General features: G+C 39.7%; 1 protein-coding gene and 1 non-coding gene across 2 annotated transcripts in view; both read right to left on the reverse strand.

The window, feature by feature from the left end:
• Positions 1 to 17207, reverse strand: part of LOC140301691 (FERM domain-containing protein 5-like) — a 61508-nt gene extending 44301 nt beyond the window's left edge. The window contains exon 1 of the mRNA XM_072380278.1: positions 16731 to 17207. Coding sequence (XP_072236379.1) covers positions 16731 to 16832 — 102 coding nt within the window. The 5' untranslated portion in view covers positions 16833 to 17207. The remainder of the gene's footprint in view (positions 1 to 16730) is intronic.
• A 1021-nt stretch (positions 17208 to 18228) lies between these two features.
• On the reverse strand, positions 18229 to 18300 carry trnah-gug (transfer RNA histidin (anticodon GUG)). The gene has a single exon. It is a non-coding gene; the product is annotated as a tRNA-His (tRNA).
• Between the last annotated feature and the right edge of the window lie 224 nt (positions 18301 to 18524).

Here is an 18524-nt window from a genome sequence, read left to right on the forward strand (position 1 = left end):
ACCAGCTACAAGCTACACACACACACACACACACACACACACATTACAATTAGGAGGCACAGTTTCTGGAGAAATTACAATATCTAACATCGTCAGGTAACAGGAACGCTGCATCTAATTTTAATTGTTGCTTGGTGAGTGCCAATCATAGTTTTGCTGCATATCAACTAAGTAAGAGCAAACTCATAGAGGCAGCATCTGTGTCACTGCTGGTCACAGCCTTACCAGAAAAAAAGTGGTGCTAGCTGTGTGCCACAGCTTTGGTGTTAGTTTTAAGCTTGGCTTGCTTTTAATATGATCGACAGTGTGTACGCTGGTGAAACTAAACGCACTGATTCAAAGATTTCTGAGGCACTTCTTTTTCCTCTTTCGTAATGTATCTGGCAAAAAAAAGGTTAGTGATACATTAAGTGTGTATTAGGAATCTAATCAAACATTTACCTGCGTAATCGGGGATCTTTTTTCCCTGCGGTAAAGAAAAATAGCATAAAGTACAGGTCTATACACTTCAGTATTCGAAAGATTACTTCAATAAGCAGTCACATCGTCAATAAATACCAGTGTACCTATTCCACTGGTGCTATCAAACTGCCTCTATCATGTATGACAGACTTTTGGTGCTGCTGAGCTCACCAGTGCATCCCGACTTTTTAAAAATGTTGAATCTGGCTTCTTCATTTGCACTAACACCTTTAAGGACAGCATATTCCTGTGATCAGCTCTGAGCACATACAATCATCTTCAACCCTATATCTCCTAAATCTGTCATGCAATAATTAAGAAACAGGCTTCTCAGTACTTTCAGCCAGTTACTTTTGAACTTGTGAAAATAGAGAGACTGCAAAAAACATTTACTGTAATTTTTAAATGTTTAGCCTTAAATTCAATGTTTTTGATCAAATCATTGGACAAAACTTCAAAGTCTCATTCCAATCCCATCTTGATGGCTTTGTGTACAGGGGAGAATCTACAAAAAAGTGAATTACTGTCCATATACTTATGGACCACAATTTAGTTCTCAGAATGGTGGCAAGCGGAAAATAATTTTCATCTCATAAGTCTCCGATGACTTTTTTGTGAATTAACTAATTAAGTTCTGTCTGTAAATGTCTGAGAATAGTAACAAACTGGCTTTGGTGTTGGCCTGAACGCAGGATGACACCCTCAAAGAGAGTTCAGTTTTATAGGGCTGCAGCTATGTCTACCACTGATTTGATTGAGACTCCTAGAATTTAAGCCTACTGGCAGGAATGGCTTTTAAATACAGCACTTCATTGACACTCATAAGAAATCCTCAGTGGAACAAAGTAAACCCATTCTGACATATGCTGGTCCTCCTGTAGTTGGAATAGTTCAGAATGAGGGTTTTGGCAAGCGCAGCTCAGTGTGTGTAAAGGGTGTGTGGAGTCACTGTTGGGCTGCCGCAGAGCTTGGCCAAACACCAGCTTGACGACAGCAGCTGAAGAGAAGTGATGTAATAATCTTGTTGCTATGGAGACCTGTGGTTCACTCGCATCTCCAAAAATTCAAGGACGGTGTAAAGTCACCGGCTGGCTGGGACACAGTGCTGCTGTGATGAGACGAGACAAAGCAAATAGTAAAGACGCCCAAATTATTTCTCTCAGATATCATCAAGCCAGTAAAATTAGTATCAGACATGGTGTATCACACAAAGCTTGAATCTGTAATGCAGATTTCTGACTTATTGCCTCACAAGAAAAGCACAAGTAGAAGGATTTTGATCCAAGAAAGTTAGCCCTTCAAGTTAAGTCCCCAATGACCTTGTTACATTTTGATTTGGTGTCAAAACATCTGTGTTGGGATTACTCAAATTCTCAGCCAGACAAGTGATCTGTGGTCAAATGGCTGCTTGTAATTTGGAGGGGAAAGTGTTCTGGAAGACACAAAACCTGCATTTCAAATAACTCTCAGCTGTCTTTTATTACATTAACCATCTGAAGTTAATATAAGATGTCAAAAATTTTAAGAGGGAACTCAACAGCAACCTGTCTAGTATGTGCTCCTCTGAGTCAATATTCACCCCTGACTGAGGCAAAGAACCTCTTCATTCTTTTGATATAGATTGGGGCTCAATTGAGGCTCTGGAGAGGAATGAAAAAATAAAGGCTTGATAAATCGTCTGGGACAGTAAGAATACACAAGAAGTGGAGAACAAAGAAAAACGGATAAAAAGGAGCTCCACGGTCTGCATCTTATCATTGGTTAAAGCCTGGGGATTCTTTCAAAGCATGCAAATGAATTGATGCCTTTACCTTGATGTTTAAAGCCTGTAACCAAACTCGGGAATTTAATTGGATGCCTGTTCTTATTAGATGGAAACAGTATGCTAAACTATGCCAGAAGGCTTATTTTCAAAAACATAAGTTTGCTAACATGCTTTACTTTAAGTCTATCATGTGTTCAAGAGAGTCTTCACAAAATCCAGAAGTTGTGTGATGCGGTGTCAGTAGAGCATACTGAGTATGTACTGTTTTAGAATTAACACCACAGAGTGAAGATGAATTTCTGAAATGGATTCAGGAGCTCGTGGGGTGCTATTTTACCTGTAGAGGTAACTGCTTAAGATTTAAATTTACTTGCCTGGACTGGACACTGAAGACTGAGCATTTTGTTTTAATTATCGATTTCTAATCATCCAGGCCAGACTTTGGGGGGAGTTTATGGAATAATGAAAGTAAATTAAAGCCATTTCTCATAGAAGGTCTTTCAAGTCTTTAAAATCCTCAAAAAAATAAGAATAAAAACAAAACGTTTTTTTTTTTTGATTTTAGAAGCTGCAGATCATCCAAAGTGAATGTAAGCATAATCCAAATGACTTTATCCCAGAGATTTCATCAGGTCTGAAAGCCAATCCAACAAATTAGATTTTTGAATCCATATTTAATGTGACCACTGGAGCTGCAGTAATGGATGAGAAAAGTATTTGGAACATATTAATTACCTGGAGTAGAGTCAGTAAGTGCATTTGCATGACAGAAAAGACATTTTGTGTTAGTCTGACTAAAGCTAATTTTTAAAAATGTACGTATACATATTATTCTGCAGGAGAATGTACAAAATCAAACTTCTCAAAACTGAACTGACAAACCCAGCTAATAGGGTTGGGGATCAAATCCCTTCTGCATGTGAAACCTCAACTGGACTCATATGGGCCCAGGTGCTTGGCCTACATGCTCCAAAGTTCCATCTTTATGCATCCTTTTTTAAAACCATTAAAGCACAAATTAAGACAGCAAAATTCCCAATAAAGTTGCTCTCATTGATATATTTTTTTCAATGTCAGATGGCTAAATACATGTGAAATTCTGAGTGAAAATCAGCCCATTGAGACGGTTCTCTGAAAGCATTCCAAGGATGCCGCTCTGCTCTAATAAAATCCTGATTTTATAACTGCTGTGTCATCTGACAAAATCACCATTCAAGTACACTGAATACAATGTCTGAGCTGTGAATTTAGTTGTACTTACATGAACAATGATCTCCCAGAGAGAAAGTAAGAAGCAGCTGAATTACTTTCAGAGACTTTTACTCACACACAAACTACAGCATTGGAGTGCTGGACATACCTCAGTCAATGACAGACATTGCTTTTGTACTTCCCTCCCACCCATGGTTCCTTATTCTGCTACTGTGAGAGAGTAATATTAGGTGTTACAGTTCATAGTTAGGGCTAGAATTAATATACATGGATAGGTCTACATGTTACAAGATGCATAGACAAAAATCGTAATGGTTATGGCTTACATATTTTGACAATCGCACATCACGATTCCCGTCATGTTAGCGTAACACAATAGAAAACTACAGCTTCAGAGATGCATTGCTTTGTCCCAATTTACAACCATATAATGTTTTGGAGAAAAGGACTAATGTATGTATTCCACAATTTCTGGTGAGACTGAGCTGGCTGAATAGGAGTCTCATCCATAAACATCCAAATATATCCAAAAATAATATATCTGTACTAAACCAAATGCAAGCAGTTGTACGTAGGGCAGATCAATCTCTCAGTGAGTCGGTGAGTCATTCTCATGCTGTCCACCTCTCTGGGAGCAATGATAAAGGAAGGAGAGAAGAAGAAAGGGCTCCCACAGCGCAGGCAGACCTGTGCTGCCTCTTCCCTCTTTTAGTTTTAGGAGGCAAATACACACTAAGCAAAAGGCAACCCTGAGGAACAGCAAAGCAGTTCTCTCCGAAACGTCATGAGATTACAAAGCAGTATGTTAGCCACTCTGCTCACTGATAACACTGCATATAATTCCAGAGGATGTTGAAGAAACTATGCTCTACAAAAACACAATGAGAATATTAGAGGGCTGATGAGAGGCAGATGAAGAAAGTGAGCGACAGGGAGGAAAAGACGACAGACTGATTGTGTTTGTTGAGCGTAAGAGGAAGAGGAAGAGAGCCAGGAAGAGAAAGGGAGAGCTCTTTGGCTCACACTTGACTGAAGCGTGCACTGGTGTTAGAGTGAACTGATGATGACTATAGTTACCCACAGTTAGAGAGGGGATGAGCAAGAGGGAGTGCTTAGTATTCCACACACACGCACAGTTGCTCCACTATACCAAGAGTTTAAAAATAGACCGCAGCAGACTTGTGGACTGAAGAGCTAAGCTAAAAAGAGAGATGCAGTCACGGATTTAGCGGGGGATCCAGACTGGTCTGGATGATGTGAGGGGGAGTAAATAGGTGGTCTTGCTTTAAGTAATTATAATTACTGACTGGAAGCTTAAGTTTTCAGTAGGTTGTTTTGTGCCTGCAATTAGTGCAAATACTTTCAGTCCATATTACACCATTTATAATTATAAAGTTATGCTTATTAAGCACTGAGGAAGTGCTTAATTGATCTTTACTGGGAAGGCAGACTTCTAACCCGATATGTTCCAAGTGACTTTTGCCCATAGCTCTGCCTCAACATCACAAAACTGAACATTTCATAACACCTCTTATTAATATCTTTCTTTTTCAAAAAGTTTTTGAAAACCACACACATACATTGAAAGTGTCTCTCCAGTTCACATTTATTAGTAACATTCTGTGTTTGTGAAAAAACTATTACAATCAAATGTTTTAAGTGGAAAAAAATACAGAAAAACCCTCAGGGCAGTTTGATTGAATGAAAATATTCTAACAATGAAGTCTTTATTCACACCTTCTGTGTTAAATGCCAGATAATAGTTTTGCATTTGATATTCTAAATTACACAGGACTTAAGAAAGAAATAAGGACAAGCCTGAAGCAATTATGTACTTCATCTGTCTCTGTATCCTGTACTGACACTGATTAGTTACAACATAATGATAACGAAGAAATTAAGCAAATATGATGATAAGTTTGTAATAATAGCACATGTCAATTTGCATATATTCATATCTCTTCTATTGGATGCAGGGTTACAGAGTAGGCCTACAGACCTGAGCTGTTCTCACATATCATCACAGATGGACTTCAATGTCAGAGCAGCTCTGAGACACTGAGACCGACGGTTTATTTTGGCTCAGCAGCAGAGAATACCTACTGACATTGGTCCAACTATAAACACATCTTGAACCAGGTGGGTAAATATCATCTGAGTGCACTAAGTGCACTTGTTTCATTTCAACTCAGTATGACAGGAAACAAGTAACAGGGCATCATCAGGTCGGAGCTGCCTTTATTCTGCCGCATCTTCAATTGTTAAGCTGTCTTTGTAGGCTCAGAAGAGCACACTTTCAACACAAATATTGACACAGGCAGCCGTACATTCCCAAGGGAAGGTAAATAATACAACTACCACAAAAACATGCACACCACAGACCACAGGACATAGCCTAGTATGACCACAGAGACAGCCGAATTACTCTTAATTAGTGTACGGTAATCCATCTTTTATCCACTACATTTGCTCAGTCACATGGTTCCTTTTTGGTTCTGCTCACATAAAAAAAAAATAAAAAATGCAGCACAGACTGGAAACATGTATAGTTTTCTAAAAAGAAACAGTTCACATCAGGTTTAAAGTCTATATTTCGCCACATTGAAAAGCCTCTGTTCATTCTTATCTATCCACATTTTGCCTTCGTGCTGCAGAGTAATTAGTAGACACAGTGGGACGCCCCTGTGACAGTCCTGGAGTTAGTACAGTCATCTTTATGGTGATAATTTGCCATTTCCTCCTTTATTCCCTTCCTCCCTTTGTCCAATGTAAACCCTCCACTGTGAAGCACTTGCACGTGCGCACACACACACACACACAACAGAAAACTCACAGAGGACAGTGCTGCCTGTAATGTGCATAGCCAGCAGGCACCAACAGGACATCAGCATCTGAGTGTAATTAAAGCTTTTTGCCTTTTCAAAGCACCGTACTCAGATTTCAGTGAATAAGTGACACCAACAAACATTACAGTCCCGTTTCTCATTAATGCAGCAATTCACATTGTGCAGAGATAAAATATAGATATGCATATCGACTCTTTGTTCAGCACTGTCTTATGATTAATAACATAATAACAACCTGATGTAGCACTGCACACAAATGCCATTACACACCAGACAAACAGGCAAAGAGAATAAATTCACACAGGGACAATTAAAAGCACCTTAGTGAACATCATTAGTATGGTGATTAAAAAGCAACCAGAAGAAACTGCATTATGAATAAAACATCTGACCCGTGTCTTAGCAAAAATCACAACAGTGATTTCAAAGTTCAGTGAGGCTGACATCAGTCTACACAGAATCATCGCTGTGCCCCAGCTTGTCCTTTCCAGTGTCATCACCAGCAGACCCCAAACAAGCATTGTCTCCCCTTTCAAGTCTGACATAAAAGAGGAGAGAGAAGAGGAAGAGGAGTGCTAGAGAAGACTCCACTGAGAACAAGACATAGATCTGTCATTTCTGTAAAGCCTTATAGATTTCCCAGCTGTAAAGCCTGCGCTGGTATGAGAAGGATTTCTCTGCCTGTCTGATCAACCACAGAGAAGCAAATACACATCCATTCTCTGGTGCCTATGAAGACACCCCATTTAGTTCCTCCGACACCTTACTGCAGGTGGACAGAGAAGTGAGGGACTGCACAAAGTGAAATATGTTCAGAGACACAGAAAAAGGGGAGCTCAAAGTTGTAGAATTGTGAATTTCCAGATCTTCCCTATTTGGGCTTTCCCAGTCCCATGGTAGGTGCAACATTTAATCCTTAAGCTGACACCGTTCCCATGTGCAGAGGGGTGATTCGGTTTGGCTGGTTACAGTCTGGCTGCAGCTCAGTTCCCCACATTAAACTATAATCTTCTTCATTCTTCCCATATACGGGAGGAAAATTACATAATTATGTTTCGGCTACAAAATTAAAAAAGGTTGTACAAGGGACTTATGTTCATACTAGACAGAGCAGAAAATCTTCAATGCTGATTGTAACCATTTTAATTAACCTGATTAAGCTGAAGCTCAGCTCGACTCTGAGCTCCTGACCTACTTATCTAAAATCACATCCTCATTTTCTTGTGAGTTTGCTTAGACTTGAGCACCCTGGTGTGTCAGCAGGCTTTTAAATGAATCTTTATGAGTACCTTTACCAATGATGGGAGGGCTTCAAGCCCAGAGGCCCAACGTCTTAAAGAGCACTCAAGGCTGGGAGAAAAAAACACAGGGAGAATTTAAAAAAAATGCTATCTGACTTTCTGTGCACATCTGAAAGATGAGGTGGTGGAATCCTGGGGGGGAGGGTAAATCCGAATGTATGACCTGCCAATCCAATATATGACTTTACTCTTCAATCAGTGAGCTGCTGATCCTCCAACTCTGGCTTAAGTGGGTATTTACATCTGGCCATGCTGCTGGTATATATGAAAACCAGGGAGCATCGTGTATAACTAAAACATGTTGATTCACCTGCATACTCAAGTCTTTAATACAATTCAAAGGCTGTAATGCCTATTCTTCATTGACATGCCTCAAGCATCCTTATCACTGCATTACGTATTGGATAACTTCACTGTGTCATCTACTGTTTCACTCAGGGAAAGCTTGTGAATTTGCTCAGCTGCAGTGTTAAAGGCTTACAGAGGACAGACAGAGATGGAGAGAAAATTAGGAGAAAAGAATGTGAAAAAGTAACAAATGGGGGTATTTTGTGGAGTTCTGGGACCCAAAAGGAGAGGAAAGTTGAAAGAGAAATCAAACAGGGGCAGAAGAAGAGAGACAGAAAAACAAGACAAAAGACATAAATAGTGAAAGTATTGAAGATAAGATGTGTTCTAATGAAAACTGAGGCCCCTTCAGATGCTGCCATACAGCAGATTCAAAGACCTCCAAAGCCAACGTTTAATCATATTCAGAACTCTGACCTAATGAAACTCCTCTCCTGACTAGTGTCCATCACAGATAGCCAGCTTTAAAAGATTACTCTTGTCACACATAGATTTGGAAACCCAAAAATGATACATTCTCAACCTTGAATTTAGAATTTCTGGCACTCTCAGAAAGTAACTGAGAATTTCAATCTGAAATGTGTGCCTATCTTTCCTTGTCAGTCATCCTTGATCTGTTATTTTTGCATAGTAAATTATTTTCTTGAATAACACAGAATGAAATTATCAAAGAAGTCAGTTGCAAAGATCTATGCATCTATCTCCGATGTGTATCATCTCTTAAAATGGTTAAACCATATCTTTACAAGATATACTCATTCATAAATCATTATCAGCTGCACTAATTTACCAATAGTGATTATAATATCTATTGATAATTAATAATAATTGGTATCATGTAAGTCATTTTCACTGATTGCTCTTTACTGTGAAATGTGTTATAGTATGTTTTACTCGTATAACCAAATACTGAGTGTCAAGTATTTGGGATTTTAATGCAAAAAAACCCTTTCAAGTCAAGTGCATAAATCAGCTGGTGTTAATCCCAAAATGATAATCTGTACACTATTATAATGACTAAATTTGTGCTGACTAGCACAAGAGGAGATACCCTGACTGACTTACAATGGAGTGAACTATGTCACTGTCATGGTCAACAGCTAAATGTCCCAAACTGAAACCACACCGAAGGGCTTATCTCACCTTTTCCCACACATAATGGATTTACATGTTATTTAGTAGGGTGCCTTCTCATCAAAAAGACATGTCTCGCATAGATTTCAGCAGGGTGGCTTGGAGCTGGTAGCGTACCAGATAAGCAACAGCTCCGTCTAAAGCACATCCTATTTTTATTCTATATTAAGCCTTTACCAGTTAGAAATAAATCTACTTAAAGGACCAGCATTCCCAGTCTGTGGATTATGGCTGGCCTAAATCTCTGCCTGAAAGCCATGCTTGTGAGATGACTGTTTGTACATCAGGTGAATTTTTTTATATCACTCAACTCAGTTAGTGTGTGTTGAATACTGAAGATTAAAGCTTTGTCCGGGAAGGCTGACTGATGGTTTTTCTTACAGAAGTTATTGTACCACCTCTCAAGGAGCTATGTGTAGCACCATGAACTGCGATGTGAGTGTGGCAATTAACATTTTCTCACTGTTAAAGTCTGTAAAACGAAAGGCAGAGCATCATTTAGCTCCTTTACCCTACAGAGTCCAAGCAAGAGGCAGATATCTGCTGCTGCAGAGCACGTTCACATGAGCTGAAAGTCAAGGTTGCGGTACATTTGGACAGCAGTGAAGGAATTCAATGTCCCAGCTGATCCAAGGTTTAGTGTGTGCAGAAAGCACAATCCAAACCACAAGTCAGTTGACTTTTCATTGACAGAGTAAGGTACTGAGCGTTTTTATCCAGCCTGTACACAATTCTTCCATAAATGTTTAAATCATTCCGAAGTGAAACTAGCTCAACATTTTACCAATTCAGACAGCAATAAACAACCAAACAATAAACCCCTTCACACATGAGATATGCATAATTGGGTTCCTTAAACTGTTAGAGTGATGGGATGTTACAAAAAGCACCGGGGGGAGGGGATCATTAACACATGACGCCAACGCATTCAGTGGTCCCCAGATTAATGGAAAGCAGTGCACGAGTAAACAAGACTTAACAAACCTGAGGATATCCAGTATTCAAGAATATGATACCTTCTTTGCCATGCTAGTTTCTGGGCTCTTTAGATGGCAATCCCAATCAGCCACTTTGGTCTTGCACAAATGTTTACAGCATCTATTAGATTTCCATGAGATTTTGTATAGAAATTAATTTTTTTATTTTATTTTATTTTCTTCCCAGTTAATTAAACTTTTGATGATCCACTCATTTTTCCTACAGTCCCACCGTGAGTTTATCTACGGTTTTCAGTGTCATTTTCAAACTAATTATGGACTGCCATGAGTTTTAGTCTCCAAATAAGCTTAGTAATTTCGAAAAATATTTCTTAAAATCTTTTTTAATTAGCCTCACAGTTTTACCACAGCGTAAACTTATTTTGAGTGCATTCGGTCACAAGTTATAAACAAGAGCAGACGTATTTGGCAGTTTAAATAGTCTTTGACAAAATTAACTGTAATAACAAATACATTATTCATGAAGCTCAAAAAAAAATGAACAACATAACCAAAACTAGCAATCCCCGGGCTCTCAAGAGTCCCATGCTTTGTGACACCAAAAGTAAGAACATAAAGACTCAAATTTTGTCTTTACTTTGATTTGAAAAAAAATTCAAACGGTTCAGAGGCTTTGAGGTGAAGATGATATGTGCAGAAAAACAGGCCCTTGCTTGTGTGAAAACAAAATATGTTACAACATCTCTTCCAATTTTAGCGGCGCACACCAAGAGGAAAACAGTATGAGAGCAGAGAGACCACTTTGGAGACAAGAGCAACCTATTTCAATAATGCATTTGCAGCACAAACAAGACGAGCTCCTTCCAAGTTCTGCATTTGGTTTCAAAAGAATGACCCTAATTTCATTAGTGAGCTATAAAGAATGTGAGCTGATGCCAGGTGACTTAACCACTTACTCACATTGATAAAGTATGTCACTCTGCATTACTGCTACTCGATCATTCATTTTATTTTCAATATCTGATATACCTATTTTGGTCCATGATCAGAACAGCAATTATAATAACCTCTAGATATTGTCTGTCTGATGTTCGATGAACTGCATGATGTGTTATGATGCACTTTACAAGGGGGAAAAAAAGTAATCCTGAGTGCTTGATTGACATACTCCATGAATATTGCTTTGAATTACAAGACTTGAATTTAGTTAAGATAACTTCCTGAAATAAAACTCAAGTATCACAGGAGATATTGGCAGGTTCATTCTTCTCTTCGGGTATTTGTTGAGATGTTGCTGATTAAAGGCACCAGAATGCTTCAGTCTAATGACTCTCCATGACAACATAATTGAACCACATCCAACGAGTAACTGCCAAACAAAACATTGATCTAAATAATCCCTATTTTTATGTGTCTGCAATTACAATGATTCAGTGAATTACAATGATTGTAAGGAAAAAAGCAGCCTACAGAAATAGTATAAGATCATGATTCTGTTCAGTGCCTACATCCAAACTGGAGCAATACTGCAAAGACTCTCTAGGATGTAAGATATAATAATAATTAAATCACCTGAATTTATTTTTATAAAGTGAACACTGAAGTAATGCCTAACCAAGACAATTCATATGGGATTTATATGGAAATTAAACTTCAGCATCCAGGCAGTGTCAGTTAGATTAAACCCCAAATCCATGTTTTTGGACTGTGGCAGGATGCCGGAGAAAAGTACCTGGATAAAATCCAAGCAGCTATGTTGGAGCTTCATGCAGTGGTGGCAGTGCTAACCACCACACCACTGTGCCTCCAGGACCAACACTGTAAAGCAAATATAAAAGCCACGTTATGACTGATACACGCTATTGCTCTCAAAGGCCAAATACCACCAAAGTTAAAGAGATCTCAAACAACTGTGTATATACTCTAGATAGTAAAGCTAAATCTCTGAGGTTGTACACATCTCTTACATTTTACTAACTATATATGGTCCCTGCAGACAGCTGTGACCTCTGCTCAGCTCAGCAGAATTGTATGCAGTAAAATAAATCACATCTTAACCACATTCTCTTGAAGGATCCAAACGTCCAGTGAGCTATTGTTTTCCGTTTAGAGTCTCTGCCTTCACTGATGGGCCATGTGAATGAAGGTATTCTCGCTGCAGTGTTGCTTTTATCCTCAATATCCTTGTTTAAAATCTGGCACTGCATGGTCAGACAGAGTCTCAACCCGACTGTGGTTTCTCCCTATGGTATCTATTGCTGTCTGGGGAGCTTCTATGGCACATTTGACTACTCTTCTCAAAGACAAGTCTCTGCTGCACAGCTGTGTCCCGGCCTTCTGTTTCCTTCCAAATCAATTAACCCTCTGCCTAATTCCCTACTTGCAGAAACAAGCTCTGTGCACCACTGCTGGGTTCGGTCTTTTATGCAAAAGTGTGTAAGTGAGTGCATGTGAATGTCCTGAAGGGCAAAACATTCTTAAAAAACCTGAAAGATCAATGAACATGAGTCTCCCCTTGCTTCAAGCATCACAATGTAATCAGCAACATGTCATTAGTGGCCAAGGGGACCCAGCACACACATTTTGTGAGAGAAATGGGTTTTGGGAGCATATTCTGGTTAGGTTTGTAACCTGGTCTGTGAATAGGCAATGTGAATACTCTAAGGTCCCGTGTTCCATTAAAAAAGAAGCATCTGAGTGTTTCACCTTTGCCTATATGCCATGCTTTCCCACTCTATGCTGCCTTCACATTGAGATGTTTCCCTTTTATGAAGGTTATAAGTACCATCATCCCCCAGTGATGTGATTTCAGTGTAGCAGCAGCAGTTTGAAGTGTAGGCTAATTGAGCTAAACGGAGAGTGTGACCGCTCCTGAGCCCCAAGAGGGCCCTTTTTTCTGGGCCACATCTCTAAGGTGTCCAAGAAAGGACAGCAAGAATCCGCTCACACTTTCAATGTGAGCTCAATGTTGTCAAACTGCACAATGGCAATTATAATGTCCAATTATAATGGGGGGGGGGTGCAAAACCCATCAAAAAACACAAGACACACTATATATTTTTCCCAGATCCGACCAAAGACAAAAGCAGAACCATTAAAACTACAAATGAAGTTGTCAATCTAGCCAAAAGTCCAATCTTCTGCAAAGCACTTCTTTTGCTCTTAATATGAAAATGATAGTAAGCTTTGAGGATAAGGAAAAAGTTGCCACCATTTTGACACAGAAAATGTGATTATATGAATGAAATCTCGCAGAAAAACAATCTTACTCACCACTTGTTGGCAGTGCTTAATGCATTTCACAAGCAAAAAGAGGACAAGCAGAAGACCTGAAACTGGCATGATGTCACCATTTTATGTCTCCCTGCACCTCCACTGTAGCCTGTCAGACGTTGTGAAAGGCTTTGCCTTTGCCTTGCTTTGCCTGTACTGTCAGACCCTTGAAATCTGCATGAGTTGATGGCCTTTGTGTGCTGTCATTTCTAATTCAGCAGCACTGGAATCCTTTCAAGTAACAAGCAACAAGTTTAGACAGTGCACATAACAGGCTTCTTCGTGTAAGACGTAAGATGAATACACTTGTTTTTATGAAGCTTATACACATTGATCACTTCCTCTTACTCTCTTAATCACATATAAGCAGTGCGTTTACTGATTCTAGCCATGCCTCATCTTCATTCATGTCTATGTGATTACTTTTTGAGACAACACCAATGAAAAGACAAGTTATAAAAATAAATGCATCCAACAAATCTGCAAGGCGATAACTGGGGGAAATACTGACAGTTTGAAAGGCTAGTTGAATAAGTAATGCAATGGTGCAGCATCACCTTTACCAAAACACATAAAAGCCTCTGAATCAAACTGAACAAGGAGTCTGATCTACAGCAGGTAACCAGAGAACTAAATATCTTAACAGTGGAACAAAATCAGGAAAATCAGTACAACAAGAGAAGCTCAAGGTGACAATAAACTGAAATCAGGGCTTTCCTGCTGTTGATCTTGCCAAACCTTGCCAATAAGGTCTCAGGCCACACCCAGCATAGAAAACATTTGAACACTGTAGATCAGCTAGAGATACACCAAATCAGGGCATTCAAATGCTTTACAACAGGACATTCTACGAACCCTAACTGCAAATCTTATGAACCGATATTTCATTCATAACAGAACATAGAAACTATGGCTGCACAATATTAAGAATCTTTTTTTTTAAATGTCAATATATGGTTTGTATAATGTGGCCTGTATTCCACTTCTGCACCTGTGCATGCTAGTTATTTGTAGAACATGTACAAAAGCAGAACCTCCTCAAAGTGGAATAGGGCCCCTTATTGATACACCAGGGCTCGTCTTAATTAAAGTAAAAATGTCTTTGTGATGTCAAGATTGTCTTCATGATATTAAATACTGTGCGTGTTGATTCTGCAATAACAATAGAAAAGAAAACATATCAAATGTTGAAGGTGAGACGTTTTACTGTTTCATGAGAAATATTAGCTCTTCTTTATATTTATTTATATCAAAAAGTTAGGACAGGCCCATATTTACCACTGTGTGGCTTCCCCTCCTCTTTTAACAACAGTTCGTAAATGTCTAAGAACTGAGGAGACCTTTGGCAGAGGAATGTTGTCCCATTCACGTGTGATACAGGATTATAGCTGCACAACACTCCTGGATATTTTTAGTTGTATTTTGTGTTTCATGATAACTCAAATGTTTTAATTTGGTCAGAGTTCTGGACTGCAGGCAGGCCAGTCCAGCGCCTGGACTTTATTATTACAAAGCCATACTGTTGTAACAGATGCAGTATGTGGATTAGCTCTGTTTTTTCTGAAATATGCAAACCTGCCCTGAAAAAGAAGTCGCTTGGGATGTTGTTCTTGAAGCTGTCTTTCCAGAGGTGCAAGCTACCAGTGTCACAGGCACTAAAGCACTCACATACTATGACAGATGCAGGCTTTTGAACTGAGAGCTGACAAGAAGTCTGACTGTGGACAGTTTTCCACCTTTCCTCTGTCCATTATGAATTAGCTTTGGCCCAAAGAAGAGGGTGGTGGATCACGATCACATATGGTTTCTAATAGAGCTTTAACCTGAATTTTTGGATGATATGGTGAACTGTGTTCAAAGACAAAGATTTCTGGAAGTGTTCGTGAGCCAGTGCAGTGATTTCCATGACAAAAATCATTCCTCTTTGTAGTGCAGTGCTGCCTGGGGGCCTGAAGCTCACTGGCATCCAAATAATCATTTTCAGCCATGTCTCTTGCACACAGAGGTTTCTCCAGATCCTTTTGATGATAGTTTTTTCCTCCTCAAAATCTCCTGATCTCAGGATCATTTGATGATATCGTGTACGGCAGTCGATGAAAATATTCACAGTCTTTGCAGTTTTACTTTGAGGAACATTATTCTGACATTTTTTCGCAATTTGTGGACACAGTTTTTTTCAGATTACTGAACCTCCGCCCATCTGTACTTCTGAGAGACTCTGCCTCTCTCTCTATTTTTTTCATGACCAATCATGTTACTGTTTTTCAGATGTTTCTTTTAAGTGCCACTTTTCCAGCTCTTTTGTAGGGCCTTCTCCCAACATTTCTCAGATGTTGCTGCCATCAAATTTGTGAGAAGCTAGTATTTTTCCTGAAAGAGCAAAACTTTCAACATTTGATTTTATTTTTTTTATCTTCTATTGTGAGTAAAATTTTGGTTTATGAGATTTGGAAATCACTGCATTGTGTTTTTATGTACATTTTCTACACTAATTCCAAGGTAAAGTTTTGTGGCTGTACATTGCAAAGCTGCAATGCTGTTGTGTTGACAAAAATCTGGCCACAGGCAGACAAAGCACCTCCTAAAGTACTCAAAATCACCTTAGTGTTTGCTTCTATTCCAATAGGCCACCAACGTCAGCTTCACAGCTGGTAACCAGCTGAATCAAACAAAAGGAACTGCTGCTGAGAGTCAAAGAATGTCTGGACTAAAATGTTGTTGAGGTGCTCTGGATATGTATTTATGACATCATCCAATGGACAACATCCATCCATTAAATGGGATAAATAAAAAAATCACTGAGGGTGAGATTTCTTATCTGATAAGAGTCCCTTCCTCAGTCAAACACGGTTTCAGTTTGAAGGGCAAAGTGACACCTGCTTTGTGAACACTAGCTGGGAGATCCAGTTAATCTACACATCATTTTCATTATCATGTTGCCAGAGGATCCAAAAAAAAAAACCCACTCAACCATCTCCTGACATTGCTCAAGACCAGATTATCCAGATTATTGAAGCCAAAGCAGTGCAAGCATAATGCTGCAAAAGCAAAAGCAGTTTATACTCAAATGTATTTTCTAATATCATTCTTTCTGTTGGCATGCAGTCCTGTCTGATAAGCCTTGAAATTTACCACGCAATGCACGCACCACATGCGGTCATGATGGCATGTCCTCACAGGTAATTTTCTGAGGAAAGCAACATCTGCACCCTCGTATGATGACAGGCGTCTGACCAGAAACACACACCCAGATGTGTCGTGGAGATGATCGGACCTAAACTAGATGAAACCACCTTTAAAATGTATTTATCCTGTAAGCAACTGATTGAGACAGAGAGAGATATGAGCGGGCAAGCGTCGTTTTACCTGATCACTGCCCCGTTGCGAGCCAAAAACAGGTCTTCCACAACAAGATGATAATTAGAAAAAGGAAATGTTGTTCCCCACTGACCTGAATCGTGCAGGTGTACTCCGAATCGTCCAGCAGTCTCACAGTGCAGTTGCATTCCCTGTCCAGACTCCTGATGCTGCTGCTCATCAGTCGGCTCAGCATCTTCTCGATCGTCAGCGAACGGGACCAGAGACAAGTGCACACAGCACATAGATACAGGTTCACCTTCTGTCACGTTAACGGCGTCCCTGCTCTTTGCTCCAACACCTGGTCAGCGGGTGCAACTGTGTGGAGAGGCGGCGGCGGCGTTGGTGCATCGTTTTCTCAATGTGTGTGAGCGCTTAGTGGCCGAGGTTCCGCGTCTCTGCACTCAGGTTTGCAAACAGTGCTGCTCCCTCTGGTCAAACTGACACCACTCACCACACCTTCTGCCCCTGTCCCGTCGTCCTTCCCATGCCGCTCTCAGTGCTGCTGGAATGGGTGTTGAATGGGCAGTCGGTGCATTTGAGCAGTGACTGAGATGCTGCCTTCGCAGAGTTGACGACAGGAGGCGAAATTCCGATAGGCTGCTGTACGTCGTGACGGTAGCCACATGGTGGAGAATAATAACACAACGGGGCCTCTTCTCTCACAGCAGACTTTATTCTGCTGGAGGAGTTCGTTGGCGTCTGAAAAATTATATTAAATAAAGTGCATTACCACAAAATTGTTGCAAAAAAAGATGACACTGTCAGCATTTTATATGTCTAACCCAATCATCCAACGAGAATGTCAGAATTTTCAACTTTGTTGAGCTGCTCACTTTGTAAGTGACAAAATATCCGACAGAACATGAACGCGGCAACTGCTTTATTTATTTAATTATTCAGTCTAATCCATTTTGAATTGATTAATTTTATTTATGCTTCACGAGTTGATTTATTTCATGTAGTCAGCACAAGTTCCGTTTGTTATGTAGCATGATTAAATTAAATGTATATGTTTATGATTAAATTATTGTGGACTTATTCATAAAGGTCTTTTCTTCAAGCACTTAAACTCAATCGTCTATGATGAAATGGGGGGGGGGGGTTAATCCGACCAAAAAAGGGTAAACTGCAGTTAACGAACATTTCCTCCCTGATCCATCTGATTATCCCTCTGATAAGACCCATTTGATGAGTTTGATTCAACTTATTTAACCAGTTTCTTACAATATCTGAAGCAATGTCTCCCTCAAGTGGTGATTGATGGCAAACGTTAGTTAAGAGGTAAAAAGTAATTGAGTCGCAGTACTGCAGGAGCCCAATACTGAAGAATTTCGGCGCGAGGCAGTAAATATATCGTTTAAAATGTTAATCTTTTAAATTTGCCAAGTTGCTTTGAGAAGCTGCACAGACTTGAGAAACCTAAGTTGTATGGTAGACAAAGTTAAAGTAAAACGTTCCGTGGATCAGTGTTAATTAGAAAAGGGTATTCTTCTGTTGTTATCATCATTGGCACATGTACTAGAGAAATATCTGCTTAGTTAGAGAGGGGAGAAAAAATTCAACCCATCTGCCGTGACATTGTTCCACAATGCCGTGACCCGGATTCGAACCGGGGTTGCTGCGGCCACAACGCAGAGTACTAACCACTATACGATCACGGCGAGCTACGATGGGCGGCTGAAAACTCGTGTACAATCCACGATGTCTTGAGTGTCAAACCGCCTCTCTTTTTTCCGTCTTTTGTTTCTTGTTTTGTGTTTCTATTGCCAGAGTGCACTAATAGTCGGGTGATCCGGCCTACATTTTATAAAAAATAAAAAAAAAACAAAGAGCACGAACACAGCTCTGAGATAAGTGCTGTCGATTTCTAAGGCGTTTATAGCGA

Source organism: Leuresthes tenuis, unplaced genomic scaffold, assembly GCF_036924035.1.
Source record: "Leuresthes tenuis unplaced genomic scaffold, fLeuTen1.0.hap1 SCAF_2, whole genome shotgun sequence".
Classification (NCBI taxonomy): Eukaryota; Metazoa; Chordata; class Actinopteri; order Atheriniformes; family Atherinopsidae; genus Leuresthes; species Leuresthes tenuis.